Here is a 25,522-nt window from a genome sequence, read left to right on the forward strand (position 1 = left end):
ACCCCAGCTGACTTCCTGCCCTTTGGGCAGGGGCCTGGACTCGATGATCTCCCGAGGTCCCTTCCAGCCCTAATGTCTATGAAATCTATGAAACTGCCTCAGAGGTATGTAAATGCACTGAATACACAGGGTCATTTCACCATGTGTTCACACCTCAGTGGTTTAAATCAGTGTTGCTATGCTAATGCACCATTCAGGTATATTATTATATCTGGCAACTTCTATTACCTTTAACACTTCCTGGATATGCTCCTGTAGCTCTATTTCTGTTACTCGATCAATATGCCATTTCAGTACTTTTATAAGATCTCTAGAGTATGAAAAGGAAAATGATTACAGTGCAAAAGTGGGGAAAGAGTTAATAAAAATTTAGCAGGTTGAAAATATAAACAAGTAACTTCTTCAAAACAAGCAGATAAAAAGTCTCTAAGTTTTTGCAACCCAAAGGTTCTTCCAGGAAAGTACTCAACTGTAAAGGCACTATAATAATATTTATAGGCCCAAGCTTTCACTTGCACATAGCTCTGCCACTAAAGCAGCTTTTTTGATCAAGTTGTTCATTTAAACTAGTAGTGCCTGACCTTTTTGCTGGATGGGAAGTGACAGATCCATCCATGGGCCAAATCCAGCCAATGGGCTCGATCTGGCTGCACAGGGGGGTGGGGAGTGGCCTAGCTTCGATCTGGACATGCAGGGTGGTGGGGAACAGGTAGCAGCCAGCACTGTCTCACAATGTGGGAGGTGTACATGGCCCCATCTTACTGCGCAGCAGTGACCTGGGGGAGGCAGCGGCAGGGTTTGGATCTGGAAAAACAGAGCTTCAACATATCCCCTACCACCAAATTTTCCAGCCTGTGGGGATCTCTATGGGCCAGATTTGGGCCACAGGCCAGGGACTGAGCACCCCTGATTTAAACCATAAAAGCAAATCACTAAAGGCAGTCTCTGCTAGCTCTGACTCCCTTTGCAGTCTTTTGATTTTGAGTTGTGATCTCATTAGACCCTGTTGGACCTAATCAATACTTATATGGTAAGTAGTGAATACACGTAGTAGAGGAATAAGTGATAGTCATTATTTAGTATGTAGTACAACACACAAAGTCAATACAGCAGCAATAGATTGCCAGAGTGTTAGGGGTGCGAGGTTGTTGAGATTATTTCCTTTCACATTAGATGTAAACAAGTCCTTTTAACAATCTGAAACTTCATATACAGTAATGTCTTAGATAAATGCAGATATTTGTATTCTGAATGCCTAGAATTCTTTCTAGGCACTGATCCTGAGAAGGTTTACACATGTTTACATTTATGCCTTCTGACTTATTCCACTCGAATTAAACCTCAAAATCTAAAAAATATTTTAACAAGCTCTAGTCTTGAGATCTAGCTTGGAGCAGAGAGGTAGAAGGATGCTCAAATACAGAAGCATGGCATTTTTTTGATTAATGTTCAAATCTAATGCTGATGCCTATGCTTCATCTATTTTATTGGTTGCAAAATATTTCTAAATTGTAAGGCAAAAAAGCTGTTTCTCTCATAATTTAAAATGATTTGCGATATTCTTTTACTGGACTTAATTTTGGAGATTTAGATATGTATTGGATTTCATTTCTTCCTATACTAAATTTACTTCATCTTTAAGACTAATTGTGCTTGGTACCAATTATTGTCAACATTCAAAACAGGCAAGAAAGCTCAGACCCTACCTGTATGCAAGTGCACCTGCAAAATGACTTTCAATGTAAGTATCCATTACTGGCTTAAAATGATGAAATTTGCTGTCCTGCAGCAAATTTATTATGTGAACCTAATCAGAAAAAAGGAAAAATGTTAATGCCCTTCCTTATTTCTAGAAGTCTTATTTCAGTGTTATCAAGTACCTTTTCAGTAACACTGCTTATACAAAGCCATGACGAAACACTTACCAAACAATCAAATACTTTAGACCCATATTTTTGAGAATTTTCATCTAAAATCCCGAATAAAGTGTCCAGTGTGTCTTGAAGAAACTATGAGTGAAAGGAGAATCAAAAGGTAAAGTTTGTTATCAAATAAATTTGTGTGTAAACGGTAAGAAATTTATTCTGTCACATTAACTTATTCCAAAGGAAATAAGAAAATAATATGTACCTTCACTATTTCTGAACCATCGATTTCTTTTAATTTTGAGAGGCAACCTGCTATTTTGTCTGGATGGGTTCGCCATTTGAGAAGGTCAAGCATATCGCCTGCCAAAAAGTCATACAAGATTACAGCTGGAAGAAAGGCAGTACCTTCAGATGTTAACATTTGATTATTCCATTCCAAATATCAAAATTCAGATTTTATCATCACAGAAGGGAACTATCTAGTAACATGTTGTACCACAGTCTGGCTAACTTGAAATTTCCATCTGACACCATAATTGCTCCGCTAATAAGAACAAAGGCTGGAAGGACTCTTTCCAGAAACGATAAAGCCCCATCTTAAAACAATAAAGGTTTTCTTCAGCCATGGGCGTGCATCATATTTGCTGGTTGCCTCCCCACATCCTTTCAATTATATGTATCAGGGCATTTTTAAGCCTTCCCATAAGCATTTGGGTATTGGCTACAGCCAAGGCTGTGGGGACTTTGACTGGGGTGTACCAATGCTCCTGCTGGGATCAGAAACAGAGGTTCCTGGCTGGAGAGTCTTGCCCTCCACTCAGGGTCAGATCAATCATCATATTTGCAGTCAGGAAGAAATTTTACCCCATGGTCAGATTGGTATGGACATCATATTGGTATGAGATTTTTCTGCCTTCCTCTGTAGTAGTGGGTATGGCCCTCTACCATAACTATACCTCCTGAGCATATATTGATAACATGTTATAGAATTGGATGTTGTGCTTCCCCTGCTTTACCTGTGGCACGTTAGGGCATTAGGTCTAGGTTGTGTCAGGGTTGATGGTAGTTTTATGCAGAGTGCAGATTATGGTTTGTATGGAACGGTTTGGATATGGATGATCCTGCCTCATGCAGGGGTTGGACTAGATGACCTTGGGAGGTCCTTGCCAGTTCGACTTCTCTATGACTCTATATCTGTAGCACTAAATGCACCCTTTAGTGGTACAAGAAGTGAATGTTCACCCATTCAGGCTGTTTGTAGCAATATAAAGACAGTAAAAACATTACAAAATAGTAATGGTTTTGTAGCACTTCATGAAGTGCCCATACCCTTGTAAGTGCTATGCAAAACTGTATCTAGGATCCTTTGGGAGAGTGGCTGGCTCCTTGAAAGTCCATCCAGCTGTAAGCTGTCAGAAATTCCTTTTGGGACCATGCTGCAGCTGTGACTCCCAGAACACCAAGCCTTCTAGGTTACTCTGGCCGCTTTGGTGGCACCACAGGGGGCCCTGCCACTGGGGCCAGAATATTAGCTCCTGATGATGTCCTTCTTAACACTGATGCTCTGGCAGCCATGGCAGCACCACCAGGGGCTTGCAGGATTTCTAGTCAGCTATTGCCATTAGGTGTGTGCGAAACGGGCTGTATTCAATTCGGCCTGAATCAGAGACAGTGATTCAATTTGTTGATTTGCATCACTGTCCCTGATCCCATTTGGCTGAATCTGAAGATTCGATGCTGATTCAGAGAATCAGTGATTTGGCCATAGACACAGCTTTAAATGTTTTTTGTACCTACCTTGAGGTACCAGGCATGGCTTGTGAATGCTGAGATGGTCAGGTGGATGGAGTCTCCCACAGGACCATGGGGGAGCCCCCCCGCGTGCTCAGCAGTGAACCCAGAAGAAGACCAGAAGTATTTCTGATCCACTTCTGGGTCTGCTGCTGAGTGCATGGGTGCCCCCCCCCCCCATGGCCCTTGGCTTGGCAATCAGCTGCGGGGGATCCTGGGTGCCCCCCCAAGACCCAGAAGGCACCAGTAGCTGAGCCAGGGTGGCACCCCCAGCGTTTAATCTTTCCAAATCTCTCTGACTTGATTCAGAGGGTTCCAATTCAATTCAGAGAAATAAAGTGTCTTCTGATTCGATTTGGAGACAAATTGAATCAGGGACCAAAGCTTCGCACAGCCCTAACTGCCATGGCTATCTCACTGCAGGCTTCTCTTGAGGCAGAGGGATCAAAGGAGACATGCCTAGTCACCCCCGGCTGAAGACCTTGCCTATGTGTAGCTCTGCAGCCAGGAGGCTTGAATGCCTATAGTGCTACAATGTGCTGAGATACTTTGCAGCGCTATAAATGAACACCTGTCAATACCCTTACTTCTCCTGTTCCACAGTTCCCATCCTCTGATAGTTAGAAGCTATTTCCTAATTTCCAATCTTACTTCATCTATAATCAGTTTCTACCCTTTTGTTCTTATGCCAATATTATCCTTCAGTTTAAAATGGCTCTTCTCCCTCCTTCCCAATTATTCCCCTAATGTTTTTACAGAGAACAATCATATTTTCTTCTCAGCCTTCATATTTTGTGGGCTAAAAAAGCACCTGTTTTTAATCTCCTCTTGTAAAACAGGCTCTTACTTCCCAAATAAATCTAATAAGTTCTTCTAATATACTCGTTCCAGCCTGAGTTCATCTTTTGTGAGGGACCTCCACCTTTCTCAAAATATCCCAGAGAAAATCTCCAAAGTACCTAACACAATGGCATTAATACTTCCCTATCTCTATGGGAAACAAATCACTTGACTTATGTTTCTGCTTGTCCCCCTTTTTCCCTTGCTGCTCAATTCAGCAGGTGCAAGGAGAGGCAAATGGTGCCAGTGTTCACACCCTGGGCTCTGGAGCCATGTGAAAGCTTTGGCAGCTGGAAGGGGAAAGGCAGTGGAGGCCCATCTCTTTCTGCCTAATGCACACCTACATGGCTCTGGCACAGCACCTGGAAACAAAAGAGTTATTTCAAAGAAAGTGTCATTGCTGTGGGACAGAGGACAGTCCCACTCCCACCATGTTCCAAAAGCATGTAGCTTTCTCTTCAGGAGACGCTATTAGGGCACTAGGAAGCAAGAGATGCTGAGCTAAAATACAGTACTGCCAGATGGGCAGTTTTGCATCTGTCCTTCCCTCCCACAGGCCTGAGATCCTACAATCCCACAGGCAGCACTAGAAATCTCCCTGCAGGCTAATGGAAGCCAATGGCCCATCAACCTTCATCCCTACTGTTGCACAGGGCACTGAGCCAAGCACCTCACTGCTCAACCTCAGTCCAGCCGGTTTCAGTAACTTCTCTGCCATATACCTTAGCAGACCGTTAGCCCTTTACCTTCTATCCCCCTTCCCAGCCCATTACACCCATCTATAAGAACTGCCTGGATGAGAGCCATAACCCTTTCTGCCTTTAGCCTCTCCTCCCTGTGATACCCTTAGCAAGCAGAAGGAGGGAACAGGCCACATTTGAATGTAAATCAATTACTTATTTCTGTAATTATGCTAAACTTAAATTATTTTATAAATTTAAAATACTACAGAAGACTAAACTTTTTACTTTGTATTGATAAACCTAAAATTACTAATATTGTATTTCTTCATTTTTAATATAATTTAAAATACTTAAGATTTGCCAAAGAATGGAATTAATGCTAGTATGTGGCCATTGGCCTATTTCTGATTATAAGTTTTATCCCCCTGCAAAAAAGGTTGAGCACCACCACTCTAAAGCCATGCATCCTACTAAGGTTCAACTGACAGGTCTGCAGTTAGCCAGAAATTTTTTTGTCTCCTTCTTAAATAAAGGTACCGTGCATGATGTTCTTTAAGCATATGGCATCATTTTCAATGTCACAGATGTATTAAAAATCCTTGCTATCAGACTTGCAGTTTCAGGCAACAATCATTTTAGTAAGTCTGGGATAGAAATCTTCTGCCACTACATGCAACTTGATTATATTAAACTTTAAGTTCTACTTCTACCTCAAAAATAGAAATTCCATTTCTAGATTTTAATTCCCATTAGTCATCCTACCTTTGCCATATTCCCAGGTTCATTAGTACCTTTACTGAAAACTGAGGCAACATATTCATTTTATTTTCTGGATCCTATGCAGATTTTCTTCAATCACCCCCCACATAACCCTACTGCACTGCAGTCCTACTTCTATTATTCTCTTTTATTTACAGAGCTAAACTCTTTTTTACTACTTGTTTTAATATCCTTTACAAGGTCTAGAGCAGCTCTACTTTAGGCGATTTTCCCTTTATCTCTAGACTTTCCTACCTATAAGAAAAAGCTTTCCTTCCTCAACAATCTTCTTTTCCTTGCAGACTCCCTTAATTATTACTCTTAATGTCCTTCTTGAATTGGCTAGTCATCCTGCTAGGACTAGAGCCTTTTCCTGCAACAACTTTATTTATTTAATTTTTGTATGTAATAATATTTCCAGAACGGTTTTGCAAATTTTACTTAAATAAATTCCAAACTTCCTCCATATTCAAAACCTGGATCTCTCCAGTCAAGCTGATTTCCCTAACTAGGTCTCTTAGCTTTTAAAAAATATACCAATTTAGCAGAGGATGAGCATGAGCATACATCAGCTGATCTATTTTAATTGCTGTATGTTTCTGCTTTATCCCAGAGTAAAAGAAAACTAAACTATAATATTTCTGGTAACTTTCTGATTAAATTTTACATACTACAGCAGACGCATGAAACGGAGCAGATTGGCTGACACATGCTCATAAGAGTTCTACTTTGAGGAGTCTAAACTGATACAACTGTTTTTTGTCTGCCCACACACAAAGACTAGACTTTTGAAAGCGAAAACCTTAGTTACAGATGCACACGTTTACCCCTCCATTTGATAAACAGAATCAACCCATGGCTTTTCAACCTGAAATAATTTCTAGCACTCATTCTTCTTTAATGGTCTTGCTATGAAAAGCCAAGCATAAAACAGTACAACTTCCTATTCACTCAGTGCCTCTTCCATTGGTCAAGAATAACTGCATCCCACTGCTATTAATATTTTGTTCTCCAATCTACATCTCACTAGGTAAGGCTTAAATAACTTTGCAGGGACCTCTATTCATCTCCAAACTCAACTATATTGTTAGCTTGTCTAACAGATCATTAACAGTATTCTAAAACAATTCCTGAAGCGATTCTGACCCAAAGATATTCTGTTTTATCCACACCTGCAGGCTGACCATTAGGCTCTCATTGATAGTTCAGTGGAGAACTATCAATGTGTAAGGGCACATTTAAAGGATCAAAACTAGATTATAAGTCTCTCCTTACTCATTCTTCTGTAACCTTGACACAACAAGGTTCCCACCTTGGAGGAAATGCCTTTTGGATGGTGCAAACAGCTATCTCCACTGATACCTCGGTAGCCCTTGACTTATCAAATAGAGACTGGCTTTGATTTTCCTGAAGGAAGATGGTTCACTCAGTATAAAATATTTGTTGGGGATTAACAAAAATGCAAGCGTAAGACATTCACTTCAAAGAATTCATTTTAAGGGAAATGAGAGGAATGAAAGACAACTGAGATAATGTTAGGGAACAGTTCAAATACACATGAAACACTCATGTGTGAGACTGAGGGGGAAGGGACACAGAAACAATAGATTACATGTATTAAGAAAATGAGAACATAAAATGCTTCCAAATAGCCTGATGCGAACACAATAAACACACTGGGAAATTACAAGTTCGGAAGATAAGTCAATGCTGCAGATAAAGACTGAGAGAAACCTACATTTCATATCTTCTCTTTTATGTAAGTTGATGTGTTAATTTAAACAAGAACAAGAACAACAACCCCCCAAACATTTTAGCACCATCACAATGGTTTTAACCTTAGCTATTAAAAATAAATAAGTTACTTTTATATGAAAAGGGTTTAAGAACAGCTGTCTGGGGTTTGGCTTTGTGATTTCCAGTACCTCCAAGGTGTGGACACTCTTGTAAACACCCCTGTGAATGCTCCACTATTGTTTTCTAATTCAGCATCACTAGGTGCTGAATCATGTTTTTGTGAAGGTGGATAGACTGATAAACTAGGTACAGATCAGTCCCTTGAAAAACCAGAAATTGTTACATGCTCTTTTATTGTGAAACCGCTTGGTTTTGTGGGGCTTGTTTCAATTGGTGAGGAACCATACTGAACACAGACCAACTGGCTAAAATAGCCTAACCTCCTACTTACTCGCAGGGTGGACACTATGGCTACTTGCAGACATTACAATATATATATGCACGCTTTACTGGAAGAAGCAGAACGTTACTTCGACTCAGCTTCACAGCGTCTGTATACATTGGGCACTTCACTGGGGCTTTTGGGCACTTTTATCTAAAGTTGGTTCAATCAGCTATTAGATAGAAGCGCCAAAAAGCTTCACTAGAGCGCCCTCTCTATACAGACATCAACCAAGCCAGGTCCAACTAATGCGCTGCCTCTTCTGGGCATGCACCGGGGCTTAGGGTGGAAGTGTGCAGAGTTTAAAGTACCATTTTGTTTTGGTTTTTTTAACATTTGCAAGAAGTCTATGTGTTTAGGCATATATAAATCTCTCACAACTCTGGAGAATGTGCATATTCAAAATAAATATATAAAGCTATTAAATAAGTTTTGTATTTAAATGATTTAGAGATGCCCAGGAAGTGGAAATGGGGAAAGAGCAATACTTAAAAATATACTGTATTGGGTACTTTTATCATTTTGGGATGATGGAACGTGCCTATTCAATCATGGAACAGATATCTTTTTGGCTAATACCAAAGTTACTGAGGCTGAAGAGAAAAAGGAGAGGAGAGAGAAAGTCAGGCTAATCACTAGCACTTTCTTTTGAGGAATATAGTGCAGGTATTTGTTCCATAGGCTACTTTGCTCTCTAATAAACTACTAGTGTGAGTGAAAGACTCCTTAGGCAGTTGGGGGAGGAGCTCATAATGGCTGACATTGCAAAGAGATGTCCTCTCTTTTCCTATTCCCCTTAACGCTCATGGCAAGGTGAATGGTGGGGGCTAAAGGCAGTCCTCTCAGAATAGATGGGAATGGTCAAGGAAAGAAGGAAAGCCCACACTGTGATTTAATGAACTTTTCTCTTGGTCCCATGGGGGTTCATTATAATGAGGCTGTACTGTAGATAAGCATAGTGAAATTTGTATTTATCCATACAAAGCTGTTCCTATGAATACTTACTGTATAAAAGTAAATACATTATATTTTAAATGTTTCATTTTTTTTTAAATAAATATGCTGAATCCCAGGAGGGATAGCCAAGGTAATGGTCAAAAGACCAAGTAATTGCATGCTCTGCTTTGCATTCATTTCCTAATTGTTTAATTGTTTATAAGAATGGAGAGCCAGAAACTTGCTGAGGCGAACCTCCCCAAATAATATCTTTGGAGAGAGAAAGTTTAAAATGAAAGCTAATCCTGGCTATTGAGCAATATACAGAAATATCCTCTGCCCCTGGAGTGTTGCTAGAATAAATCTGAACTCCTAGAGCTGAGAGAGGACCAGTGGTTCATGTTCTTTTTTAAAATGTATTCTTCTCCTTATCTAATTTGTAGTAAAATGCTGGTATTAGTAACAATCTTTCAGTAGCTAAGTGGTATTCTTGGTGCTTAGATGACTACTCCATAGAGCAGGGGTTAGCATTGTTTCCCAACAGTGGGCTGGAATAACCAAGCTCAGGTCCAAGCAGGCCAACTCTAGGACCTGGATGCCACGACCTCTGCCACTTCTTTCTGCTGTCCAGCAGCAGTGTGGCATGGCCAAAGCAACAAGCTGCAGTGCAGGCAAAGCCCTCCACTGCTGAACACCAAAGCCCCCACAGTCCAGGGGATGGATCAATGGTTCCATGGGTGGTAGGTTGCTGACCTGTGATGAAGCCAAACAAATCAGATTATCTAAGAATCCAAAAAAGAACAGAATACCATCCTTTATAGGGGTAAGAATGTCTTAGTGATATCTTTTATTGGCTCAACTACTATATTTACTTAAATAAGAAGTTTCCCCCCAGTCAGCATGGGGAAAGAAGCTCCTCATCTTACTTTTGCATACAAGGAAACCTCATTGAATGAACTGTCATTTAATGCAACACATGCTCAGTAATGGAAGCCAACTATGAACTTGATTAAACGCAGCCAACATTGAGCCTGACTATAAAACACATGCTCGTATTATGCAAACATGCTGATGAGAACACACCACATGCAGCCATCTGAATGAGATACATGGCAGTGCCCATTGTGCTCAGTTCACTATAGCGCTGATTTTTTTTTAAGATATGGTTAGCCACTAACTGAATATTTTCAACTTCCTCTTTACACCCACTGCTAAACTGTGCCTTTCTTTCCCATTTAACTTTGGGCTGATATAATGCATAGTTTATACTATAAATAAAGTGCCTAAAAGCGTGTTATGGAGTACCTGTACTAAAACTTACAGGAGTTTCAAAACAGGTAAAATGCATAAATTCTAGATGAATTAAGTGTATGAGTTACCATAGTAATTTGCCTACATACAAATTACTACAGGCATGGTTTTTTCAAAATCAGTATTTTCAAATTTGCCCCTCACTTCCATATGCTCAGGGAGAGCAGGGCCTAACAATAAGGGGAGGAAAGAGGCTGCAGGGGAAAGAAGTTGTGGGGACAGAAGACAAGAAGGCCACCTGACCTTTGTAGATTTAATATTCCCGGCTATAGCAGTGGGAAGGAACAAATTCAAGGCAAACCTCCAATAATTAGATTCTCTACCTGAAAATTACAACAAATTTATAAATTTTCCATACTTCCCAATCTAATAATTGGGAGAGGGGGGTATCTTAATTCAGGATTAGCATATATTCAAGTAAATATGGTATATATTTGGAATAAAGTTGCACAAGCTTTCAAAGGCAAGACATTCTTCATCAGGTCTCTTGCATTCAAAAGCTTGTCTACTTTATTCCAATGACACAATTGGTCCCAAAAAAGGTATCACCCTAAGAAATCCTTGCTTCTCACTTTCTGGACCCAATTTCTACATCACTCTTCTACTGCCCTTCATAGATTAATGTGCTACCATGATCCAGGATCTGTAACTGCTACACAATTCGTCCATTATCTCTTTTTAACAGCATCTGGAGAACAATCTTTTGAATCGTTAGCTGCAAAGTGACAATACTGAGAATACAGAATGAATGTACACGTAAAAGCAGACTATAAATGCTTTCCTTAATTGTCTGTATACAGTCTTACTTGGGAAAAGACACTGAACATAACACAATGAAAATTAAAAAAGAAGAATATTCTCATTAAAACCTGAGATGGTTATAATTAAAAATCTTTACAGCTGCCATTTTCAAATAATTAACACTGTCACCATCTAGGTGGTATTGTCCATATCAGGGGCAGGCAATTATTGGGGTTACAGGGTCACTTAACGAGTTCTGGCAAGCTGTCCAGGGCCGCAAGGGTAGTCCTGACCCTTGAAAGGTGCCCTGCCCCCTGGTCACCATCTTGGGACTGGAAGTCCTGCCCCCTTACCCCTGACCTTTGACATGGGAAGTCCCTCTCCTTGCCCCTAAAAGTACTCCTTTTGGAAAGGGGTTTTGCCATCTTGGAACTGGAAAAAAACAAATTACATACTAAAAATCAAACATTGACAATAATGTATTTTAATTTAATTAAAAATATATTTTTGTCCTGATTTGTATGTGTTTTGTTGTCTATATAGAGGTGATTGCATAATAGCTCAAAATGATGCCTTACTCATGTATATTGTGGGGGGAGGGTATGGAGGGGTAGGGGTAAGGGTGGGTGGGTATGGGTTTTGTGGGGGCCTGTAGGTGTGTGTATGTGGGGAGGGTGTTTGGATGTTGGTGGGTGGGTTTGGGGTTTGTGGAGGGCTATGCATGGGGGGCTGTGGGTGCGTGTGTGTGTGTGTGTGGAGGGGGAGTGTAGCAGTGTGCAGGGCTCTCCCCAGAGGCACCCAAATGTATAAAGACCACTGTACACACCATGATAATGTGAAGAATTCAATATGGGCTAATAATATCATAGAATCATAGAAGTAGGGTCGGAAGGGACTTTGTAGATCTTCAAGTCCGACCCCCCGCCTGGGCGGGAGAAAAAAATGGACTCAAATGAGTCCAGCCAGGTAGGCATCAAGCCTCTTCTTAAAGATCCCCAGGATAATAAAATCACAGAAGTAGGGTTTTGAAGGGACCTTGTAGATCTTCAAGTTATCAGTTCAACCAATTAAACTACACTGCCAATGCTAAATTGGCAACTGGCAACTACCAATTAAACTACACTTCAAGATATCAGTTCAACCAATTAAACTACACTGCCATTTTCTCTTTTGTTGATAAACCAACTGACTATAAAACCGGAGATATCACAAGCATGATAAGTAACATGTATTTATGAGGAAAAAAAAAGATTTGGTTGTTTGAGTTGTTTCCGTGCTGTAATAAATCCTGTGATTAGAGTGGCATAAGGATTCTAGCCAAATATCTCAGTACAGTATTAAAAAATCCTCAAACACAAATCTATTTACATGTAATGGTCACAACACTATCAAGTATACCAGGTTGTTTTAACCTATCATAAATTGCTAAATGATTACTATAGAGCAAAAAAAGCAAAAAAGTAATGCTACTTGAGAAAGCTATGTAACTGCAATATACAAGACATCTACATCATTAAAATAGAACTACTTTATCCAGAAGCCTACACGAAGCACTTCATAAAAAGCTGTAAAACAAACACATTAAGAGGCTTTTCAAAGCAGCTGGGTTTTGATGGCTGATTCCAAGGGTACTGCATTTGATTCCAATATTGTGTTACTCTTAAAAGCATCCTTGAACTACATAAAAATCAATGGTTCATCATGTACCATCGGTTTCCATCTGGTTAACAAAACTACAGAACAAACAATGTTCTTAAAACTGAAAACAGTATCAGTTATCTTTTATGGCAAAACATAAGTGTACAAATACCTGTCTGGCATTGAAAAGACCACCCATCACGTTCATTTGAATTCACTGTACTAAAAAACCCACACATGTATTATCCTACCATTTTGTGTGAGCTTAGTGGAGCAGAGAAAAGATGTAATCCAGAAAGACTCTTTAGTAGTTTTTACTGCTTGGCTGTTGTTCCCTAGGAGAATTCCCTTTGAAAAGGGGAGTTTGAGGTAGCGACTAGAATCCTGAAGGCTTGTGTTTTCTTCACACTGTGAAAATAACAGATTTAAAATCATGGCACTGCGTACAAAGGGCCATATCCTCAACTTGTGTAAACTGTCCTAGCTCCACTCACTTCAACTGATCATTTTCACCAAATGAGGATCTTACCCAGAACGTATTGCAACAAGCTGATTCTGCTAGAGACTGTGCATTCCTTGAAAAAAAAATGAGGCATAAAATGGTACCTTGTTTTTACATCTGACAGCATCATTTTACATAAAGAAATGTTAATACCTTTATCCAAGCACTTCTGAAGACACACAATTTAAAAAATATGTGCAAAATATGCTTGTGCAAAATGCTGAATAAATTATGAAGTAAGATGCTTTAACATAGAAACAACACAAATGTCCAAAGGTACCATCTGTATTAGGAATGCACAAAAAACACCAGAAAAATACCCACCCAAGGTTTTATATAACCCTATTTCAAAAATGTATTTAGAACATCTAGTATATTATTGGTAAAAGAAACTATCAAAAAGAATATTTACAATGTTTTTTAATTCTTTATGTCAGAATATTTACCCATGGCTTTATAAACTAATGTGGTTATAGAGAGTGGTTCCTAAGCAAATTCAGGTATTGAAAAGAAGACTTAGCTTGCTGTATAATTAAAAATAGCTACGGTTTTCAAGTGGGAAAATTAGAAATAATTTTAAGCTTGTAGACATACATCAACAGAACTAATACATTTTTTTTTATCATGTCTTCAGGGACAGTTCTCATTAGGTTTGGAAAACTTCTTTGGGTCTCTAGTAGTACCTATACATTTGATGTAAAACATTATCTATTCTACATAATTTTGAAAGGACCTATAGATATTTAACTCATGAATGGTGTATCAACTTCCATCTCAACAGAAATATATTCTATTTATTGAAGGCTTGAATGAGAAATTTTAAAACAGGTATTATGGCAAATTGGTTTGCAAAGGAGGTAGCCAGAAGAGAGATCACACAGTAAAATATTCTCAATAGTTCTTAAGAACATGGAAGAATGTTATTTTTATGCTTGCATTTATATGCCATAACAGTTTTTAGCATTACAGAATTCTTTATGCATCTAGCATTCTGCATACAATTTAAATACACATTACAAGATACTATTACTTTCCAGTAAAACACATTGCACTGAAATATATAACCAGATGCAACCACAGTTACAAACTGGGAACATACACTCAGTGGAGTACCAAAGGAGGATATTTTGAACACTGACAAAGCTATCATTCATTTGGCAATCATTGCAGCCTTCCTCAGTCTAATGTTTCTGGGCATTTTTTTGGAGTACATCTCAAACTAATCATCACAGTTAATGATTTCTGATTAAAATTACCTTGTGCACAATGAGTTCATGAGTGCCATCTGGCAATGTCCTCCCATTTTCCTGCATCAGAGCCACGAAAGAAAAGCCAAACAACTTCTTTTCACCCTTTTCTTTTGCTGAAACACACATGTAAATAAAAACATCACCACATTCAGGATTTAGGTTTATAATCTATGTTTTAGATAAAGCAATCAAAACTAATCCAACATGTAAATGCATAATTTGGCTTTTCTTAGGCGTCAGTCCATACTAAGACACGTTACATCTCTTTATTACATAATATCTCTTCCCAGGTTATGAAATGTCATGTTATTTTTTCTGTGAACTGATACCAAGCTCTAAGAGGTAATAGTGGGATTTTTTCATTTCTGGAGGACAGGGAATAAACTTGCAAGTCCCTTGATACAATGCTTTTATTATGCATGGGCCCAAAGCTAAACCTTGGACCTGACATTGCAAATTTCTAGGAAAGCTTATATCCATATTGAAGATTAGTAGCTCATAGGTGTAAACTGCATGCGTGCATTAGATTTTACTTCCACTAATTAACATCTACACTTTGTCATTGGTGTGACTCAGAAATTGGAATCAATTAACGATGTCATTGTTCTAGGCTATGCCAATCCAGATGCCAAAGGCATGAATAACATTTTGCAGGAAAGTTTAGAGCTAAACAAATCCCTTCTTCAAGCAGTTTACAATTTAAGACTCCAACTCCCCAATATAAGTCCCTATGATTTATATTAACAACATACACAAATACATTCATCTTTCAAACTCTACCTTTTTCTGGCCTGTGCCAATCAAAAAAACCCAACAAGAACAAAACCCCACAAGATGCCAGATTCTGTTTCAAAGACGAAACATCGACCGGTAAGACTAGATTTCTTATGACAAAAACATGTGTTACAATGCCCATCTACTGTCTGCATTGAATAGATTTGGTGATCTCTGTATGCAAGAAAGAAGGAACACCAATTTGACATCAGCTACAGAAAGACACAAAAGCCTGTGGTCGACCACTTCAATGTCCCTGGACACTCCATTGCTGACCTCAGAATTGCTGTTCTGACTGGGAAAAATATTAAAACCCAGTTTGAACAGAAAATTATAAAACAGGTCATCATAAAAACTGGACTATATTAAGTATGATTTAAACACAGAGTACAGATTTTTATCTCATTACTGGAATTAATTTTTGTGACCCCGTTGTTCCTACCGGTTCTCTGTTTATATGTCTCTCACAGCACTCCGCTTACCTCCCTCTTCCTCCTGCACCCTCCTATTTTTCCACCTATGGTATTCTAATTACTCACTCCACTTTACCCTGATAAGTTGTCTTTTCACAATGTCTGATGAAGTAAACTTTGGTTCATAAAAGCTCTCTGTCTCTCAAAGGAAATCGAGAAGAACAACACAGCAGTTGCAAAAGCTGAAATTGCACTTTAGAACAACAAGAAAATGCTCGTTCAAATGGCTGCTTCAGAAAAAGAAAATATTTTTACCCTACAAATATATTACTTTCACAGCATTTGATGTTTTGCAAGGTTTAAATGGCTCTTGAGCATTTAGATACACTTTGGGCCACAAACACTTATTTTACTCTTGACCTAATGGGAAAACTCTAAACTATCTTGATGTCATTCCTTGATGCAAATATATCTATCTTTGATTTCCTAGCTGCTCTGTAATCCCACAAATGCTTGTCAAAGCAGGCTCTGCTCTCCCTGGAGTACTCTGTCAGCTTAGCCAGTTAGTTTTCATGTGCAAGGCTTCCTTTAAGCAATTTGCTTTTATTGACAGCATGAGAACTGCTGATTGTATATACAGCTTAGTCTGCCTCCTTGTGAAACGTCAGAATTATTTTGCCACTGCACATGCTTTTGATTATATTTGCTATTGTTGAAATTTATACAGTGCATGCTACCTATGACAACAGTAGATATTATTAGAATGTGCTTGTACTTGAGGTTTCAGATATGCTGGAGACATGCAACCAAAGGGTAAGATTTGGGCTCACCCAAAGTGAAAATGTGGTCTAGGGAGATGGTATTGGAGTAAGATGTAGGTATAACACAGGTCAAAGCTTTTTACAATGAGCATATTTTGGCTGCAGTTTTAAGATATTTTTTCTAGGGAGAGAGCCTGGCCTATGCCATTCCCCTGATTTTTGTTGTTGTTAAATAACTATCTTTATATTACCTTGTTTGGGGCATTCACCTTGGCCCAGGTTGTTCACGTCATTTGTTCTGATGTCTGAAAAACTGATTTTTGCAGGGGAAAAAAATGGAATGATCACCCTTGTAACTCCCCATCACCAGAACAGAGTTCTTATCTCCCTCAAAGTGTTGCAGTTATTTTACTCTGACCAAGAATATAGGATGCGAGGACGATTTCATTATTACTAAAGAGAAAATTCATAAAAAACAAACTCTCTCTCTCTTTCTGTATATGTCTACACACACTTACAGAATACTAGGAGATTGAGCAATATATCAAGTAACAAATTTCCACTCGTTTTGGATTTTACTAGCTGATTTAACTGAAAAGCTCTATTATGAAACTTATGAAGAGAACTTTAATCAGTTCTCTCTATTCCTCAGATATTATAAAGTTCCATGTGCTTAATGGAACTAACATAATACAACAATAAATCATGTACAATGCTTACTGGAACAATGTCGGAATTCAAAGCGGATGTGTGCTCCTCTGAATTTATCCACAGGAATAGGAAGTTTCAATAGCTCAGCCCATCTGGGACTGTTGTTATGATAAAGGACAAAGGAGTGGTACTCACTAGCTGGCAGCTCCCCAGAACCAAAGGAGATAAAATCCTAATGAAGAAAACAAATGGATTAATGGTTTGAAGACATTAAATTTACAATGAGAGTTTCTTAAGGATCAATATTGGAATCAATTTTGTTAAATATTTACATTAACATTTTCATTAGAGACTTTGGTACAAAACATTATAATGTATGTTAATGAAATCTGCTGAAGAAACAGAAGTTAGGAGGTATCAACAATACAGAAAAGAATTAGAGCATGAAAGAAGAAGAACTATGCAATATTCAGGGCCTAAGTAATAAACTGACAATGGGTACATCTATGTGAAATTAAGGTGAAGCAATAAACTCTGGAGCTGTTTGAGCCAAAGTAAACTGCTCCTGAGCATGCTGTCTACACATGCACCCGGGTCAGCAGCAATATGAGCCAGGACAGAGCAGGCCCGGACTGGCAGAGGGCACCAGGGGGCGGAGGCTCCAGGTGGCAGTGTTGGGGCTGGCTGGGGCACAAGGATGCTGAACCTGTGAACCTGTGGGGTTAGGCAGTAACTAGGAGTTTCAGTGCAACTATTTACTCTACCATAAGATAGTACTGTACCCAACAGTACTATTTTACAGCAGATTTAAGTAGTTTACTGAGCCCTAATACCAGCACATGTAGAAGTGATGCTTTACTGTGGAGCTAATTAGTTTAATCCATAGTAAAGCACATGTGTAGATGCACCCAATGAGCCATAAATGCAAGGTGGCTTCATAAGGGCAAATGTGATCTTACAAGGTATTAGATGAGGTATCTGCAGCAGAGATAGGTATGCATTAAGCCAGGGGTTTTCAAACTTTTTAAGGAGAGTACCCTTCCTGGTGGGTACTCCTCCTGGTGAGTACCCCCTTCTGGATGTGGAATGGGGAGTAAGTGTTCCCCAGCGCCCAGCTGCCAAGCAAGATGGGGAGGTCCCCCAGTGGCCCAATGCAAAGCAGCAGTGGTGGCGCTTCCCAAGTACCCCCAGGGGTATTTGTACCCCCCAGCTGACAACTCCTATATTAAGCCACCATATATGGGCCTTGGAGTGATCTCATCTAAAAGCCTGTGTACAATGGTGTTTTCTTCAAAATCAAAATAAATGAAGTCAAACAGGAATGGGATCAGAGAAGAGATTAGTATAAAGATTAGGGGAATGGACAGTTTACTTCATAACAAAAGAACAAAGCCGTGGGAAGAAGTAGCATTTGAAGTGCTCCAGATGCCTTGGAAGCATTCTAAACTGCAAGCATACACATTCCCACTTGAAAAGTATTTACAGAATGGATGAAGTACTTAAACTGATCCTCTAAAGGAAGAACAATTTTGCACCATTTTCTGTGCAAAAATGAAGTTTATTTCTTACCTATGGGGACTTTTTACCATCTTTAATTTTCCCTGAGCCTGATGAAGGGCATGTGAGCCCAAAAGCTTACAGAAAAAGATTTTTTTTTTTGCGATTTCTTAGTTGGTCAAATAAAAGGTATCCTCTCCGAACCAAGCGTTTTAGAGTTTTGCATGCTTTTTTGCCTCAGACCCCAGCACTGCCCCTTTCCCCGCCCCAATAGGAGAGACTGGGAAAGCAGGGTGGAGAGTCAGTGGGTCCTGACTCAGCTATCATTGGCCATCTCTGGAGACCAGAAGCCATATGAGAAATCTTCTCTAGCCCCACAGAATAACTTTGTGCCCTGACCTCATTTTACTACTTTTTTTTTTTTAATAACTAAGCCAGACCATTTGTTTCAGCCTTTTCTATATTTGACATTTCAGATTATCTATCATTAATTAAAACAGGATGTGGTGGGTAGTGTTTCTGGCATTTGTATGTGGGTGTGATTTTTACCCCTTTCAGGCAGCTTGCAGGTACTTTGACATCACAGTGACAGGTTCTGCCACTGTCTAAACTTCAGACAATGTTATTATAGGGTAGAGGGAGCCAACCTTTTCAGTAAGCATGTCACAAATTATCCCTGCAACTTCCCTGAGTGCAATTTCAATCTGCTTTTCCTGCCCAATCTATTGCTCTTCCTTCTGCTTTCTTCCCTGTGCTGCCTGCTTTCTGCTCTGACTTATCTGCCACTGTGATGCTGTTCCCTCCCTGGTCTGTGTGCATCCTACACACAGAGGCTGTCCAAACTGCTTTTAGGACCCATGTCGCAGTTGGCCACTCTTGCTATAGGAAACTATTTAACCTTTTGATTTGGTACCGATATGGCCAATGGCAAGAGTCTACTGTGTTTTGGTATATTAACAGTCACATCTTACCATAAATTTCACTGCAGAGGGAGTACGTGCACAGACATGAACTAACAATGTAAATGAGAGCCAAACTGATCATACAGAAACTGAGACTCCTCTATGCTTCCCATTTACTTCCCAAATAACAGCTCAGTTGGGGGATTTTGGTTGGTTTAGATCAAAAATAAGTTAACTCAACACATGAAAACCTGACAAGACATGATTTAAAAAGCAAGGGAAAAGTCAAGATTAACAACAGTTCAGATGCTTGACTAATAGTGAAAGTACATGATAAAAGCTGCAGCTTGAAGCACAACCATGTTCTGTCTTGCAACTTAAACCTCATCATATTGGGAGTAATAAAGGCAATATCAGACAACAAGTGGCATTTGGTTCCTTAGCTGTTTACTGGTAAAAAGATATTTCTGAATTGTATGTTCAAAAATTGGGAAGGCAAAAAACTCTTGTACATATGACTGGTTTTGATGGGCAGTGTTTAGCTGATTAAAATAAAATAATTCAGATAGCAAGCATCTTATTCACAGAAAAGAGAAATTTCTGATTAACACTTCACAGTCCAAATACAAGTTAAATTACTTGCTCAAAAAGGCCAATGACCATATATTTGTAGACAACATACAATCAAATGACATGGCCAGTAAATAGGACAACAGGCACAGGGTTAATAAATCAAATTCGTCAGAAAATTACATTTGAGAAAATGCAGAGTTAATGTTTAAATATTTTCTCACCACAGCTCAAAACACAAGCTGTAGTATTGTTTACAAAGACAATTTGCTAAATTCTGTTTTAATTTAGACAACGCAAATGACAACAGAATAAGACAAATATTCTAATGAACGCGCGGGGGGCAGTTTACTGGCAGGAGGCACCATCATGGGATCATGCATTAGATCCCATGAGACCTTACTGCGGTTGCAGGGGGGAGTCGAAGATCATGATCCTGTGGCTGCGAGGCCAACAGCTGATGGGGCTTGATAGAGCTCGTGCATTCCCTGCACAACCCCTGCTGGAAGTCCCGCATCTGACGTGGACCGCAGGGCTTGCAGTAGGGGCATCACTGGAACACCATCCTCGCTTCACACTTTGGCAGCTGCAGGGCTCACAGAGGTGGCAGCATTTTCCCTACTGCCCCTGCTGAAAGCCCTCTAGCCCATGATATTTTGGAATTCCTTAATAATTAATTCAATTGAATAAGTAAAGGAACTAGAATGTGTGCCTAACTAAAACAGTGTATACAGGGGAAATGCTTACATTAGTGAGAAACAAAAAGTATCATGAGTGGGAGAAGTTCTGCAAAAATGTACCTTCTTTCAAAACCTTCCACCATTTTAATCAATAGGCTACCTTTGGTTTCTTTGCTTGTTTAGGTTATATAATCAGTTGTAAAAAATAAAGAAAATTTGTAATTTCCAAAGACTTAAAGCCAAGCGCACATGATCTGAATGTTTACAAGTAATTAAAGACAATAGGGTCCAAACAAAGTAATTCCTTATTCCTCAAATAAGGAATAGTTCCACTGAATTGAATGGAAGTACATGTCTTCAAGAAAATGTGAATAAGGGGATCAGCATCTGCCTAAGGGAAAATAAAATGAATGAAGTACCTTTAAAATTTGACCACAACTGTCCACAACGTGCATTGTTACTTCCACATTTCTGGCCACACTTTTCCCTCCCTTTTCAAACTCTCCTCTTTCTACAGTGATGTATAAATCATTCCTCATTTCACCTATAAAAGAAAAGCATAAACCACAAAATATATAAGGGTCAAAGGAAAACAAATCAATGTAGCTTAATTTTGAGTGGAGAAGGGGGAAAGAGCAGAGGGGAAGGGCAGGGAATGAGGGAAATTCGGAAAGAAAAATGATACTTTATGATACTAAATTTATTTCAAATATATGTTTCATAGTGAAATATCAATCTTGCTTTGGCTCTCTCAAGGAAGGAAGTTATTAAAACTATTTGAGAGCAACTGGACTGAATTCCTATTCAAACTATGCTAACAATGAAGAGCCAAGACAAAATTTCTTTTAAGTCAGTTACTCTCTGTCCTAAAAGTCACATCTCTAGGTTTGGCAATAATTGAGTATATCCTCACATCATTTTCATTTTATGTCAAATGAAATCCAACTGGTAGTAGATAGTTATATATACTTTAAATAAGCTGTGACAGTCAATAGTGCATGATATTTATGTGGGTTCTCAAATATATATAACTGACCTACATAAATATTATGCATGACTGACTACACACACACACACTTTAAGAAGTTTCCAAGGACATCTAGTGTTTTTTATTATACAGTATTAAAAAGTACAAATAAATATTTGAAGATAATGATAATACATCAACATCATCTAAGTTCATTATCAGCTCTATCTAAGATTCTGCATAATTATTTTAGAGGACAAATCCAATCAACTCAAACTTTTCAGGATACTGTCATGCTTTGTAATTTTTCCTTGCCTTTGTTCTACCTCAGGTAACTTTCAAGCAGCAGAAATACCAACACTACTAGAGAGTACAAATGTTTTTTGCATTAATTTGTTAATATGTAAAGATTGTTAATGAAACATTCCAAACAAAGTATAATGCAAAGTGAACAAAAGGAATAAAAGAAAACCCTGTTGAATAACCTATTTCCTATTTTGCCCTTGAAGACTATGCCATAAAAAGACAAGGACAAGGCATTAAATCAAGGTAATTATGAATACTCCTGATTATTTTTTAATTTTAGAGAAACTTTATTATGTTTACTTAAAATGACATTTTGTACACTTTGTCCAAAAAAATTAGTACAGGATATGACTAATGACTGAAAGACACGTGGGATATTTTCTTAGCATATGTTTTCTCTTGCATCATTTCAAGTCAATGCTATTTCTCATTTCCATGAGTTTTACTTTAAAGAAAATGTTAATAAGCATTTTTGTTATTAAAATGAGACTTTCAAAACTATTTTTGGCATAGAAATGGGATCTGTGGACCTCCTTGAAAGATCAACTACCATTCTGGATGCATCTGCACTACTTTTAACAGTTACATTTCACAGGGAGGAAAATACTACATATTTTCCATCTGTCCTGTGTAGGAACACAAGCCACCAGCTTGTACATTTTCAGGTCCTAATGAGTTGGAAATGCAGTTGAAACCACATATGCTGTGAGTTGTTTAGGAGTTAGATGTATGTCGGGGGGGCAGTCAATGTAGCCACCGCCTCCCCGTGTCGGGACCGCTTACCGGTAGCCAAGGGAGTGGCTCACCTGCAATTGGACGTCTGACTGCGCTCGCCTCGCCTGCTACAACTTTGATGATAATACCTACAGGTTCAGATGATCTGGCGCGTGTCGTCCAGAAGTGAGACTCCTTTGCTTCTCGCGGGTCCCGCGTTGATGAGGGCTCCGCCACCCCTACACCCTCGCCTGTTCCGTCGGGAGGTGACCGCTTATCTGAGCAGACCCTGGGTTGGGTCTCGCTCCAATTGTCCGTACAAGAAATGCAAGGATCAACACAAAAAGGCTAGGGCCAGGGATGTCCTAGAGGGTAGGGTCTGCTTCGACCTTCAGCAGACGTCCCCAGATGTTCCCCTGGATGCCGTGCGGGTTGAAACCCCTTTTTTAGCTCCCCTTGAAATCTTCAGCCCTCCCTAGGGCTCCTTCAGGTGGCTCTGCCCCTTGCTATAGGAGCCGCAGGCTCACAGCCCGTGAGTGCTCCTATATTACTGTTTATAAGGTAACTGGCCCCTGCCAGGTTCTGGCCGCTCCCGGCGGTGTCAAGCAGTCCTTGGCCCCGCTGGGCCGGCTGTCCGGGCTCACCAGCCCCGCTGGGGCTTGTGATTACCCCAAAAGGTCCTGCCGCATCTCTGGGCAGGTTGCGGCCAGCCGCGCGTGCTCTCTCTGGTGGCAGCTCCTCCGCTGTCTCCTTCCGGTTCCATTCCTCCGCTGGCCGGCTCCGACTCTTCCTTTATGCCAGGTCTGGTCGTCCCAGCTCCTCCCTCCTCCTGGCACCTGAACGAGGTGAGTTCCCGCCCAACCTTTTGGGCTGGGGTGCACGTGTTCAGCATAACTGCACCTGGGCGGGGAGCCTTGGAGCCTGCCGGCTCCTTCTCTCCCTCACAATGTAAAACAAAAAAACAGTTCTAGAATGCTCAAAAGGCTTCAGAAAGGTGACCTGAGTTTCAAGTTTCTAACACATTTCCAAACTAATTGTGCCACTGTTTTTTTGTTTGTTTTTTTTACAACGAGTCTAATTGCATGGAACAAAGAACAAAAGAGAAGGATGTACCCTTCATAACAACATCTTGCTACCAGCTGAGTGAACTTTAGTAGACTTCAGAGTCAAGTGCAAAAGGCAACAATTTAGACAACAGACTTCCTGATCTAGACTTCCTTAGGAAACGCTATCTTGGTTACAAAGTCATAGACAAAGCAAGATGTATAAGACACCTTAGAGTAAAAAAACCTGTTTTCCCTAGCATCCTCCAATCCAAATGCAAACAATGCAGAAAATATCCTCAATTCAAGCTAGCTCCCAGTTCAGCTCCTAGTGAGGGTCTTTTTATCTTCTGCTGGAGAGAGAAAGTGCAGCCTGAAGTTCAAAGCAGCAGAACAGATACACCTGCTTCTATAAACCCCTAGCCCATCACAATAAGACACTAAAAAGGCAATAAAATTGAAGACAAATGCTAGAACTGGCCAGAAAATGAAATTTCCATCTCATAGAGAAGGGAGATTTTTGGGGGAGGGGGACATTCACCTTAAATGGAACATATAGCTAACAAATATAACAAAGATTTTTCAGGACAGAAATTAAAAAAAAAATCTGTATTTCATAGATCTGAAACAGAATTTTGGCTCAGTGCTTTTCCTCCTGAAAGGCTCCTGTCAATTTCCCTTTCTTTGTACAAAAGTGTGATCATTTCAGATTTTCTCTGACAGAAAAATCACATTTTTTGTAATGTGGAAACTAAAAATAAAGCCCTTTAATTTTGCCACATGATAAACATGTCACGGTTAACCCCAAGAAGGGGCACAAGGTTGATGCCCCTTGTTCTGAAATTAAAAAACAAAACCAAAAAACCTTCAGCTTCTGTATCAGCAGAGCCAAGCTCTGCATAGAAGAGACAGCTACAGCTACAGCCCCTTTGAATCAGGGCAGAGGCATGAGGCCTGATGTTGCTGTCAAATGGAGTTTGTCTTTTGTTACCATTTGTTTCATAAAATGAGCAGATTATGTGCAGAAGTTTATATTCTATATACAAACTGACCTGTAAGGCCCTATCTGGCACTGGTTGGCTAGAAGGCAAGAGTGCATTGTTGTTTGCCTTGTCTTCCTTTCTTTCCAAAATTAGAATAAAAACCTAAATACTAAATGCCATAGAACTGAACATCCTTATCTGGTCATCCAGCTGAACGGTTAAATCTCTGCGGAAATCTTTGAAAATACAAATATTCAGGCTAATATGAATGAATGCTTGGAAAACAGCAATGTGCCTAATAATACAGCCTTAACAACTGCATGAATTCTGAGTACTTGTTATATGGCCATGGCCATTTCTAAGTTAATTCTGTTACAAAAGGTGATAAATTTAAACATCTGGAAAGTTAAATCAGAATTTGTACTACAGAATGCAGACAGTGGAAGTATCTGCTTCTTCAGATGACCCTACTGTCCCAAAAGAAAATGCCTCCTCCAGAGTACAGTTCACAGGCTGCAAAAAATCGTATTGCCGAGAAGCCTAGAACAAGTACTGGTGCTGTAGAGAACAGGCAGAAGATTGGGCTTCCTGCTTAACAAAGACAACAGAAAAGACTGAATGCAGGGTAAATAATATCAGACAGGATAGTCTGAGTTGCTTGTATTGAGAAAAAAGGTATCTGAAGGAGCTGATTTGGAAGGGACCAAAGAGGGATGTGCTACAAATTAGGCTGAGGAGAAAAGGTTGATGGGCAGCAGAATTA

The 25,522-nt window shown here is 39.6% G+C and overlaps 1 protein-coding gene across 2 annotated transcripts in view; it reads right to left on the minus strand.

Moving 5' to 3' along the window:
• DOCK4 (dedicator of cytokinesis 4) overlaps positions 1 to 25,522 on the minus strand; it is a 405,358-nt gene that overhangs the window by 112,949 nt on the left and 266,887 nt on the right. For both annotated transcript variants that reach the window (XM_019543391.1, XM_019543390.1), the window contains exons 14-21: positions 21,166 to 21,290; positions 17,167 to 17,329; positions 14,505 to 14,611; positions 12,998 to 13,154; positions 2,131 to 2,228; positions 1,926 to 2,009; positions 1,707 to 1,807; positions 229 to 310 (exon numbers count right to left, since the gene is read on the minus strand). In XM_019543391.1, the coding sequence (XP_019398936.1) occupies positions 229 to 310; positions 1,707 to 1,807; positions 1,926 to 2,009; positions 2,131 to 2,228; positions 12,998 to 13,154; positions 14,505 to 14,611; positions 17,167 to 17,329; positions 21,166 to 21,290 (917 nt within the window). The remainder of the gene's footprint in view (positions 1 to 228; positions 311 to 1,706; positions 1,808 to 1,925; positions 2,010 to 2,130; positions 2,229 to 12,997; positions 13,155 to 14,504; positions 14,612 to 17,166; positions 17,330 to 21,165; positions 21,291 to 25,522) is intronic.

This window comes from Crocodylus porosus, unplaced genomic scaffold, assembly GCF_001723895.1.
Source record: "Crocodylus porosus isolate Cpor-Errol unplaced genomic scaffold, CroPor_comp1, whole genome shotgun sequence".
Taxonomy (NCBI): Eukaryota; Metazoa; Chordata; order Crocodylia; family Crocodylidae; genus Crocodylus; species Crocodylus porosus.